The 12,286-nt window shown below is 51.7% G+C and overlaps 2 protein-coding genes across 2 annotated transcripts; both read right to left on the bottom strand.

The window, feature by feature from the left end:
* Window positions 1-860: 860 nt before the first annotated feature.
* CDPK2 (calcium-dependent protein kinase CDPK2) lies at window positions 861-8,179 on the bottom strand. The gene is made up of 5 exons (XM_002366181.2): window positions 5,181-8,179; window positions 4,250-4,731; window positions 3,506-3,803; window positions 2,860-3,235; window positions 861-2,487 (listed from the first exon to the last, which is right to left on the bottom strand). Exons 1-5 carry the CDS (start codon window positions 5,917-5,919, stop codon window positions 2,247-2,249), a joined length of 2,136 nt encoding a protein of 711 aa, XP_002366222.1. The 5' UTR covers window positions 5,920-8,179; the 3' UTR covers window positions 861-2,246.
* TGME49_225500 (hypothetical protein) lies at window positions 7,935-12,246 on the bottom strand. Its single transcript, XM_002366182.2, has 3 exons — window positions 10,395-12,246; window positions 9,684-9,799; window positions 7,935-8,892 (listed from the first exon to the last, which is right to left on the bottom strand). The coding sequence occupies exons 1-3, from the start codon at window positions 11,147-11,149 to the stop codon at window positions 8,471-8,473; spliced, it is 1,293 nt and encodes a 430-aa protein (XP_002366223.1). The 5' UTR covers window positions 11,150-12,246; the 3' UTR covers window positions 7,935-8,470.
* Window positions 12,247-12,286: the final 40 nt, after the last annotated feature.

Raw genomic sequence — 12,286 nt, 5'->3', positions numbered from 1 at the left:
TCTTTCCCATTTCGGCTCTAGCCGCTCGGGGGGGGGGGTATCTTGAGCACAGACTAAATCGGCTGAGAATAAATATTGAAACGGTTTTGCAAGTGGCCTCATCAGGAAAGAATTACCGTGGAAAATATGGTCACCAACAATAAAGACGTAGAAGCAGATACTTTTCAGTGGGCAGGTTAATAGGAAGGGATAACCATAAAACGAAACAAGGAGATTTAGTCCGCTCGTTTGGAAGCCCTCCGACAACCTATGTCGAAGAAGAGTTTCTTTGCTCAACAGCCTTCGTTAGCGTCACGAGTAAGTGGTAGCACGCGCACAAGATCATTGCTGAATAGATTTGCTGCATTAGGACACTATCAACAGTGTCACTTGGTAAACGACACGAGTGTCGTCATTCAACTTTCACTCTGTTCAGCAGGTCACAAAAATGTCAAAAGGAACTACTTCCTGCATAATTCATTATTTGCAGCACCTGTACGCTCTTGAAATTCGGTGAAACTGAACAAAGCATGAACAACTCACTTGAGTTCTTCACTCATGCTTCCAGAAGGAAACAGAATTTCATGGTTCGTCATACGGTGACTTTCTGTAGTAACAGGTCGAGGTATCGTTTTCTAATTCACTACTCTGAGCAGAGGGAGTGGTACGAGTCTAGATACATGCATTCCTGCTTTCCACTGCCGGGCCTCGCTTTAATCGAAAATGCCCTTCCATCACTAGAGCGTCGCGCACACATGCTGTCTTGTGTGCCCTGACGCACTGCAGATGTGGAAACCACGTAGTCTCTACGGTGAGCTGACGGGAAGCAGACGTCAGTCAATCCCTGATGTACGTCTGTCGTTTGTCTGCTTGGCAAAAACGGCAGGTTTGATTGACAGCCAAAGTCTCTGTGAAATATATGTTTCGGGCACGAATTGTACAAAACGAGAGGGTACGATTCCACATCTTGTTCATGAATCGATTTTACGGTATCTGTATAAAAAAAAGCCCTTCGTTACATTTTCTGTCCTCATTTCTCAGGCAAGAACAAAGCAAAGAAGCCGGCAACCACCGAAATACGCATATCGTTGCGGTCGTCCCTTTGCGTGCTACTACACAGTCGGTCGTTCGTTTCTCATAGACTGCATTTTCGCCGCGAAAACAGAGTCTTTCTAAAGAGGACGCGCCAGAAAGCGCCCTCCTTGCCCTCTGAAATCCACTCTCTATCACGCGATGTAGAACAGTAAGCCCGCCGAGACGCCAGCGCGGTACCTTTGAACCGACATGGACCTGATCCCTGGCCCGCAGCCAGTGACGCAAAATCGCATATACTCAAAGAAGAACTAAACCTGGACGGCAGACCACATATATTTGGTGGAAAAAACGATAGATCGCTGAAACTCATCTCCCGCGTCGTCGCCCATCTCAATACAGCCCTTCAAACCAGCACCTTTCGGTGCGACATGTTTCCACCTTCCGGAGTTTGCGGTTGTGCAGCCCGCACCCAACCTCTAGTCGAGTTTTCGGGACCAGAAGGACTGAGCCGTCTGTTTCCCCCGCAGATGAGATCACGAAACGAAGACAACGCAGAAAACTCAATCCCACTGTACCATCGAGTGACAGACGGGTCTGTCTCCGGTGCACATCGGGTGACCCACCAAAGAGCCTGCTCTCAATTTGGGAACTTCACACGAACTCGGAAGTCGCCACATATTAACGGAGATTGTCTTGCACAAAGTACGATACGTTATCAGTTCCTTGCACGCAGTTTGCTGAACTGTCGCATGCGGCGCTTTCGACCACATGCGCGCATTTCTCAGTCACAACGCGTGCACGCGACGTAAACCCCAAAATGAAAAAGAATTTCCCTTGCATCTCCCAGAGACCGAACGTGATTAGTGACGGCAGTGTCTGAAGTACCGTCGATACACCAATATCTACTCGCAGAACCAGCAGACTGTCCCCACTGCGACCTAAACAAAACCCACTTCCGTCGCAATCTCCCGAAAAAGCAAATCTCCCGCCCGAAGGACGGTTTGTCTATGGAACACGTGCGGGAATTTTTTTTCTGCGCGTTGTAGAGCCTGTTGACACTGTCGGACGCCCACGCCGAGAACATCGCAGTCCGTTCCAACGACAGGCCTCGCCCGGTGTTGACCGGCATCTCATGGCCCGTCCCTGGCACATTCCAGCGGAACGTTCGCCGGGTTTCCCCACTACAGAAAAAGTCGTTTTCCTGTCTTTCCATTTGTGTTCGCTTCTGCGATTTACCCCGTAGCGCGAGGCGTCAGACTGGCTTCGCTGATGTTTGTGCGCGAACACGTTCGCCGCATCATCGACACTGTGTGCTCCGTGACCAAGGCGAGCGACGGCACCTTCCGCATGAGTCCGCAAAACTCATCGAAAGTTATGTGCCCGTCACCATCCGCGTCTGCCTCCAGCAACTCCGCCGCCGCGTCTGTCTCCAAATCACCAGCCATGTGGAACACCTGGCGCAGTTCTTGAGCACTGCACACACGCAAAAAAAGGGCGGAACCCGCATGCATGTCAACGCAGCTGGCTGTGACCTCCACAAGAAAAGACGAATGGTAAGGGCAATGTGCGGTCTCTGTCTAGATCAGTTGTGCTTTCTGGGGACGCTTGTGCATCAATATCCGATCTGACACGATTGCGTCTATACAGCAGATGCCCTTTTTCACTGTTCAAAAGAAGCGGTAGAACGCGACGGCGCGTCTCTCGAAAAAGCCGGGGAGCAGCCCCTGCTCACAGATAGAAACTGACACACATGTTCTGGCGTCTGCAATCGAAACATGGAAGCTGCATCAACACCCTTTCTCTGCCGGCGTGAAGCTGACTGGTGAAATACGCCTGAAAACTCACCTGACGAGGCCGTCTCCATTGATATCTAGCACGCGGAAAGCAGCTCGACACGCCTCCTCTCGGATGTAGTGGGACTGGTGGAGGCAAGCTGCAATGAACTCTGTGTAATCAATGCTTCCAGTGCCGGCGGTGTCCACTTCCCTCAAGACATCTTCGAGGACCATGTCCGGAGGTAAGTGGACGCCGCTCCGCTCGATGCCCTTGCGAATTTCCTCCACTGTCAGGACACCGTCACCCTCGGTGTCGAGCTGAGTGAACAAGTTCTTGAGACCCTCGATTTCCGAGTCCTCCAAATGCTGTGCAATAACCGTCAGAGCCAGCTTCTTCAGTCGACTCAAGCCCTGGAATCGCCGAAATTTGCTCAAAATGTCCAAGCCTGCGGAGGTGGAAACAAACAAGAGTTTCTCGTCACCTGCTTTTGAAAAAACGCATGCCGCTCTACACGCGGACAACCCGCGTAACTGACGATCCAAAAAATCGGATGACCCACCTTCGCCGCCAGTGGCTACACTCGAGATGCCACAACTCAGAAAGACAAGCCACCTATACATATCTCTACGCAGAAAGATAAGCATGTGTGTGAGAGTTATCTTTCGAGGGTTCTTCCGCCTGACATATATTCCTCGGAAAAGACTTCGTGTCTCACCTAGAGGCTCAAAATGGTCTCCCGGAGCATGCATGGCGAACCAGGCGTGTCGGAGCGCTTGCTCGGCACTGATTCGAGTGCGCGGATGGCGATCAAGAAGACGCGAGATGAGATCCTTGGCCTGTAGTGACACTCGACTCCATTCGCTGTCTGGGAAGGTGTAATGTCCCGCACGCACTTTGTTCATAATCGCCCTGTCCGACGGCGCATTGAACGGAGGATACCCACAAAGCAGAATGTACATCATGACTCCGGCGGACCAGACGTCGCACTCTGGGCCATACCGTCCCTCCAACACCTGCAGGCGCACACAGAGCAGAGCAGTTTCCGAATTCTTTTTGGTTATGTGAAATGCGTTCTTTGTGTGAAGTCCAAGCCTTTATGAAGAGCCAGGAAAAGCGGGCACAGCAAACGCATCCCCATAGAGGACTGGCGACGTACCGTGTGCAAGGTGGAGAGAGAACTAGATACCAGGCCAGCGCGGAACCGTATTTCAATCGGCAAACGCCGCAGAGTACACATACGCTTGATTAAAAGACACGAAAGATGTACGGTCTTACACATCGGCAAAAACAGCTTACGTATATAAATATATGGGCAGAATGGAGAAACACAACGAACATGTGTCGAGTTAACGAAGACCCTAGATTACAAGCATGGCAGCATCGGGCGAGTGAAATTTAATCGTCGCCTAGCCTGGAGAAAACACAGAGGGAGATTTGACTTCTTGTCTGTGCTCTGTACCTGCGGCGATACATAGTAAGGCGTCCCGGCTCTCGTCCTCATGGGCTGTCCAGACTTGAAACGAGCGGCGAGGCCGAAGTCGATGAGCTTGATGGGAGATTCGGGGTTGTCATGCAAAAACAGGAAGTTCTCCGGCTTCAGGTCTCGGTGGGCGACGCGGTGGGCATGGCAATAAGCAACAGCTGCGAGAATCTGCCGCATGATGCGGCAGGCCAGAGCCTCTGTGAAGACACCCTGGTGAACCAAGCGATCAAAGAGCTCGCCCCCAGTGCAGTACTCCATCACCAGGTAGAAGTCCGTCATATCCTCGAAAGTCTCGTAGAGTCGCACAATGTTTGGGTGGTCGAGGCTCTTCATGATCTCGATTTCCTGACGAAAACGGTCGGCGTCTTCAACGTAACACTTGGGAATCTTCTTCGCCGCGCGACGCGCTCCGGTCCCGTTGTCAATGACCAGCTTCACTTCTCCCCATGTGCCACGCCCTGCTCGGAAAAACGCAGAAAGATCGACAAGACCGCTGGGCTAAGATCCGTCACCACTTGTGTCTCCGTGTTTCTTCTAGAGTTTCTAAGTCTTTCACCTTTTCCAAACCCTTCGGTTCTGGTGTGATCTCAGACTCTGCAGTTCCCACAAACGCGACGAACTTCTCACACGACACGCAACTTCTTATTCAGGTAAGGCAGACGTGAACACCGGGGCATATACCGAAAAACATACGACAGCGGCATGCACCCCCTTCCCAGCCAAAAGTCTTGGCGCGGCTGCGCAGCAATCTTACACCACACGTCCTAACACTTTCAGCCTTTCGGCGCCTTGGAAGCAGAAAAAAGGCGGGTGTACATACAGCCGCGTCGCCACGTTCGAACCGGAAGTTACCACGACGAAGCCGGCACGTTGTGCAGCTTTCTTTTCAGATCAGCGAACAACGTACCAATTGTCTTTGAGACTGTGTAGTAGTTTGTGATGGGACCAGTGTTGGCCAAAATGAAGGCGGAGCGTTTGAAGGAAACGCGATTCCCTCCGCCGGCCGCTTCGTCCGCAGCTTGCGTACTGATGGAGTGGCGTCTCTGGCTGGTGCTGCACTGGTGATGCGGCATGACGTATCCTTTGCCGCCTCTCTCGGCGGCTGTGGCCTTCCCCGTCCCCACGGAGGCAGGCTGTCCGCGGACGTTGCGTTGCGTTCGCGATTCGTCGACCTGTGAACATGTCCCAGTGTCGGACCCGGAGTCGTCGGAAATGGAGGCGGAGTGCAGATGGACGGAACTGGCCTCTTTCTTCGTCCTTTCTGCGTGCTTGTAGAAGGACGGGGACGGAATCGGCTGCAGCGGGAAGAAGGTGATGGAGCAAGTGGCCAGCGAACCCCAAACGTTTTCGATGACTGAGGACGTATTCGCAGTCAGCGTGACTACGCGGTTGGTGGGAATCGGCTCCCAGTAAATTTCTCCTGAGGCGCGGCGAATAATCAGCTTGTACTCGAGCCGGACGGGCTGCTGCTCGTCGAAGCAGACCTCGCCAGAGCGCCATGTCGGGAAAGAGGATGCGTCTGTCGAAAGAACCACCGAGTTCTGAGGATTCCAGTTGCCCACGCGATCGTGGTTAGCAACAACCATGAGCAAGTCACCTGGAAAGGTGGCGTTGCACGAACAATGCCAGGAAGTCTTGAGCGGCATCTCTACAGAAGAGTTAAATCGAAAGGATTAGAGGAGGTGGAAGAAAAACGGTTTTGGCGATGAGGGAATATCCGAAAGCCGCCAGACAACGCAGTGCCATTTGGCTTCGGCTTGGAAACCAAAATACGAATCTAGAAAGTTACTGTCTCACGCACAAATTCCGCAGAAACGAGACAACAAACGCGGCGGACGAAGAAGAAAAGAGGCGAGAGCTGGAAGGCTGCGGCGAACGGCGAGGCGCAACTCAGTGCACCGCAGACTCGGACCCTCGGTCAACACAGAAAAAAAAACGGGGCCTCTTCAGAAAGACAGACGGTACAAAAATTCCCGGCAGGACAATATGGTGTGAAAGATCCGTGTTACCCTCGCGTTTAGCTGGAGGTCAGCGCAAGTGGGGTCCATCATGGCAGCACCTGCCACCGGACTGAGAGAATAAGAAAAACGACGTTGTGTCTGCATCTGAGAGACCATAAAAAATCCTTGTCCGACCAGTGGACTCTTACAACGAGGAAAGGCGTTCGCTTCTACTTTCACATATTCCATCGGTGGCCGACGGACTCACGCCGAATTGCAGCGGAGAACTGTTCCGTTACCGCGCCCTCAACACGGAATCTCTGAATTTAGAAAGAGTTCATAAGCATCGGCTGTTTTTTCGAACCTAGCCCGCAGGCCGGAAGGGGCAGCTTTTTCAAGCAAAACGCGTTAACACTCAACAGACAAACGCGACGCGCACCAGCTCCCGATGGAAGGAACACTTTTTGACTGATTTCCTGCCCCAGACACGATCCAGTGTACGCTATTTAGAAACCTCACGCAAAAAAGTATGATAATGAAACAAAAAGCAGACGTTTACGGCAGAGGAACGAAAAGTATCCGATGGCGTGGTCCCTGCACCCGTTTCGCGAGGACGCTTTCCGTTCAGCGGTGTCGGAGGGACAAGATGCTCCCTTTCTGCGAGAAAAAGACGGGATAGATATTGGGTTATTTAAACGACGCAGTGCTCAGATGACGAGAAAACATGAAATATCCGCGTTTCGGCAATGTCGAACATTGCCCAGAAAGAAAAATACACCACCACAAACAACCGAGTTCGTTCCGCCAGGCAAGGCAACCAACCATACTGAACAAAACTAAGCTTCCTGCCTGCCTATGGTTTTTCTGTGAACATAAGGACGAGACGCTGTACGATTGCTGCCGCTTTTCTCCAACCAAACAGTTCTGACGAGCTTGCGGTGAAGCTTCCAAGTGCCTGCTCCCGAGCATAAAAGAAAACCGTGAGTGGCGGCATCCTGGCGGCGACCCACCACCGGAAAAGTGGCGAACCTCGAACCAGCACAGGCGGCGCAAAAGAATGCGCCGTCGCTAGAGTCAGGCACTTACACTGTCTTAAGAGAAGCAGGTCTCGAAAAACCTTCTCGTGCGCGTTATCAGCCGTATTCATCTGGAGCTATGATATAGTCTTCCATTTGTAGTTTGGGAATGGCAGATATACGTGACCTTTTCGACCCCCTGTGTGTTATAGAAAGCCCGCTTTTTTTGCACGCATGCACTCGCCGAGGTGTACGTGGCGACAAAACACGAGTGCTTCAGCCTGTCACAACTCCAATGTGGTAGAGCAGCATGTGTAATTCTCACCCTTAAGAGCGTTAGAATCACGTTTTCCTCGTCCGAGCTCGCACAGGGCTCTGCTACTTCATGGTGCTCAATAGCTAGCTCCCCGTCGAAGACAAAGGCAGGTCCCATTAAAACGCCCGCGATACCCAATTCGCCAAGCACCGTAGTAGTACGTCCTCTTTTACTCTTTTGTACTCGCCTACGAATGGCCGTTAGGCACACAGCGTCTGGAAGACTTTGTCTGGCGGGTTTTCAAGAAACGAAACACCACCGTGGGATCGAGGGTAGGCACGCCAGATCACTCGGTTAAGCTGTCTTGACACACCCGTCGCAAAATCTGATCGCTGCGCTAGATTTCTGAAACGACTTTGTGCAAACATCCGGAACTTCAGAGACTGACACAGCCTAAATATCTCAGAGTTCCACCTTAGTTGAACAGTCATGTCAACATAAACCACATAGATGTCCAGGTACACAGAGCACAGACCATTAGCCCCGAATGCTGCGTCAAAGGTAGATCGTCCCGAATCGCTTTAAACCAGTGATAAATATCGGCGCCACTACTCCTCTTCTCGAGTAAGGGTTTTAAGTGCTGCTCCAACTGGTGCGAACTATACCGTGATTCAGGGTTAGCAGGAAACTGGCCGTACCCCGTATCTCTAGAATGCAGCATTGTTTGAGAGCGGGAGCGCATGTTGAATCCAAACAAAACACATCTACTTAGCCACTTAGATATGTGACATCCTGTGAGATGCTTTTAGAAAAGTGACGTAGGCCGCCCCAGCCGTTTCCGTAGGCAGCAGGATGGCAAGTAGAAGGTTTTCGGGACGGTAGCAGATGATCTCAAGCATTCAAAAAGGAAAAGCGGCCCTAAACTTTGCGTCCATCACTTGTTTTGAGCCGGTTGCTCACAACTGTGAAAACGGAAGCACTGATGTCACAACAGTCTAAGTTCGATTCCGTCTTGAGTTGCAGGACCCATCATTCCTGTTTCCGGAGAGCGTTCTCGGACAGGAGGCACCGAAACAGATCGGCCGACAAGAATTGGCTTTGGATTTGGATTTTCCCGGGCATTTCCATCGCCAACGAAAGAGGCCACATGCAATTCTCTCGTGACGCGTGCGTCGTCTAGTGTCTCTCTTTCCAGTGCAGGTTCTGTACCGGACGTATAGAAGCCACCACTGCTGTCGCTGCTGTCGGTCCCTATAGAGGTGATGCTGTCACCCTCCGACGAAAAGCGACGGTGACCGGCGGGTGGCCTTTCCAATTGGATATCTTGCATTTCGACTTTTCGGCAAAAATACTGAGAGAGTGCTGTTGTAGCCGTTGCAGACGCCGCGCTGCACAACCACCAACTTGCTGCGAACAGCACCCACCGAAATCAGGAACGCAGACATCATTCACATATCAGTAGAAATGTGGTGCGAACAAACCTCATGCAACCGAAAAAGAAACAAACCAGCGCCTGGTCTTCCCCATTCTGTTTATGTAATCTCAGGCACTACTTTCACCACCGGTAAGATGACGCATAGGTTGTTTCACAGACTGTAGATGCGCGACAACCAGAGTGCAACGGGAAAACTAGGCTGCAGCCGAAGAAATCGGAATCGAAAAACGGTATTTAATTTGTTGTGTTTTTCGGCACCACAGGACTAACAAGGAAGCTCGTCCCCTTCGTCCGGGTGTAACAACACGGTGGAGAAAGCCCCGCCCGTTGAGGTAGATTCGCGTGCAACCGCAGATCCTTAGTACCTGACACTACTAGCAACGTTCTAGTCGCAACAAATTTTTTCGCTGAGAACATTCTTTGAAATACAATATGCACATTTAAACTCAATCCCTGACTTGAGTCAAAAGTTTTTGAGGCCTACACTTTGACGAGGCAAGGAAATGGTTTGCGACTGGGACCTTCCCTTTTACTGGCCAGTGACTCAGAAACGCTGTAGGTGATTCCATAAGGGATACAATCAATCAAGCGAGGATGCTCCACTCCTATGAGCTACCATGCTGACAGCGATTTGTGAGTAAATTCGAAGTTCTATAAAGTCATCAGACGGTCGTCTGGAATTACACACCGCGATATAGTGTGAGTTTCTGAAGACCTTCGCAACTCACCTATGGACACAAAAAACACAGTTGCACGAACTTACAGTTTGAGGGGAAGCCGCCGAATATCCAACAAGCCAGAAGGTGAAAGAAGTGAATAGAGAAACAAAAATCGAGGCATTTCCGCGTCCTCTGGACGACCAAGAAGACCAGGTACGACCTGAAGACCAAACGGCGCAAAATCGAAACACATGCAGTAGCGGCGGACACACTCTTTCAGCAAGACTCTCTCGCATCGTGGCTGTCTTAACCCAGTGCATCAACGGAAGAAGCGTAATATTTTGATTTCATTTGTAGGACCAAGCGCAACAGCCGATACGGGTTCCTCGCAGAGGATGAGCGTAAGCGAAGCCCACTGCATGTCAACCATCACTTCAGTGAAAAGCAGGCAACTGAATAGGTGACCCTCCAAGAAACACAGAAACATAGGCATGAAGTGTTTTCTTTGGGAATACCTAGACGCACCAGCCCCGTCCCCCCGGTCAGGCTGGCAAATCTTCCAGATGGCTTTGTTCTACCACTATTCAACCCTGAGACATGAACGACGGACGGCAGTTTTCTTTGTGGACTCTCGTTGCGCCACTGTGAGAGATACCTCTACAATTGGTTTCAGCTCCCAAAAGAGTAGCTGTGACTGCCAATATGCCCGACCACCGAAAGATATTTCCGCAAAGCAGTTCTGCCTCCGGTTGCCCGTCTTCTAGCATCAACTATACCTATCGGCGTTTCGTCCGTTTGCACGACAGAAACCTTACATTGCGAGGCTCGTGAGAAACAAGACGAGAAGTAGAATGCGGCCTTCACTGGTCGCGAGTCGGTACAGCTCTGTCTCAAACAAGATTTTTGCGCGTCTTAGACCGCGTCCACTCCCGCGATATCTGCCACCGGTCCGACTTTGGAAAAAGTGGGCGCCGTCTTGCGCCATGGACTGGGGGCTCTTTCCTTGTGGATCGGAAACCCCGCCGTTGGAGTCAACCCCCACGGGTGTGGCGGCCCTGTTTGCAGAGTGTGCAGTGCCAGAACGCTGAGGTGTTTCCGACTCTCCCCCCAGAACAGCCGAGTCTGGGAAGGCTGCCGCGGCAGAGCTGACGCCGGCTGCCTCCTCGCCTGTGAAGGGAAGACTGGGCATCCAGTCTCCGCGTTCCGCAACAAAACATGTCAGTGCGCCGAGAGCGATGAGAGCATACAGAAGGTAGAAGGCAGACTGCAGAACAACAATCTGCGTAAGCACATATTTAGGTCGGAACGTTTCACTGCCGTACAAGGCACCCGAAGACAAAGCGTACACCGGCGGACCGCCACCCACTGCGGACAAGGAGACGCGCGCATTCGCCGAACGACGGGAGAATTTCAGAAACTCCGTTTTCTCCGAAAAAACCGGAGAGAACTCTACCGGCCCTGCAGACGGAGACTGCGCCGCTTCCATCTCACCTCCCTCGGACCGGAACCGACTTCCTTGCGGATTAGGGTTTTGCAGTGCAAGGACACTGGTCTGGCCGGGCCGCCGCATTGTGGAAGACCCGAAGTTTTCCAAGGAAGTTTTGCGGCAAATAGGTGAGAGGGACGAGAGTTGCTGTAGGCGTGGCCGCCAGGGTAGACAAGTCTAAGACGAGTTGTACCCAAGAGGGACCATGGCGGTTTCGAAGGTGGGAGCTTCGATTCATACTAACTTGTGCAACCAAGACACGGAGGAAGCCTTTCGCCGGCGACAGCTTTCAACCCATATCCGTCAGTGAAAGGCTTGCATATTCAGGCAACAAAGTCGGGAGTGGTTCACAAAAATCACGTCTAGGCAAGCGCTGTTTTTCAGACTCTCGGGCAGAAAGCAGCAATCTGAATCTTAGGCAACTGACATCATATAAGTGTGTCGAACGCTACACAGTCTCCACAGCAGAGTCGCTGTTCTGCTTGTCCAGGTTGTGTTCCAGGAATCGTGCCAAATGACAAAGGGATTTCCGCGGAACACGTGTTGTTTCCCTCCCTTTTCTGGATAGACTATCCTGCGCAAGACAAGCGGGCAGAAGTGTGAACGGTGTCGGAGTGTCGCGAACCACGCGGCACAGGGGCTCGAACGAAGACCAGAAAACTTTTTCTCTGTCATAACACGAGAATAAATTAGCATGTAGGAGATGTGTGAGCTGGAGAGACAATCCAGAGAAGAAGCAAGGCCCCGTAGAGCACTGGCACTCGGGGATTGCCAGGAGTTTGCATGCAGCCTACATCGGAGTTAGTTCCGTTGCATATTGCCAATTACGCTCTTGCCGCAAAACGAACGGTGTTTTCGAACCGATTTCCTCACTCTTTTTGGAGCCACACTCACAATACACGTGGAAATCCCGATCTTCGGGACCACGAAGGCGACAAAAGATTTGGCCGCTTTAATAGACTGGCTGTCAAGGCAGCGTGTCCCTGTTACCTCAAGCACTCGGGTTGCCAACGGAGACTTTCTACACCAGCAAACGTCAAGACGACCACACCTTGGAAACAACTCACTAGCCATTTCCAGAAAATCCAAAAAAGAAAGTACTACTTACTCGGTGTGCTTGTGGGGGAACTCCAAGTTGGAAGTTCCCTCTCTTTGCATGCCGTGGTGAAGGGGAGAAAGCGTGCACTCCGAAATCTGCCCTCGACTCAAAAACGGAATGCG

Source organism: Toxoplasma gondii, chromosome X, assembly GCF_000006565.2.
Source record: "Toxoplasma gondii ME49 chromosome X, whole genome shotgun sequence".
NCBI lineage: Eukaryota > Apicomplexa > Conoidasida > Eucoccidiorida > Sarcocystidae > Toxoplasma > Toxoplasma gondii.
Note: the sequence above shows the minus strand (reverse complement) of the source record. Positions and strands in the feature narration are given on the sequence as shown.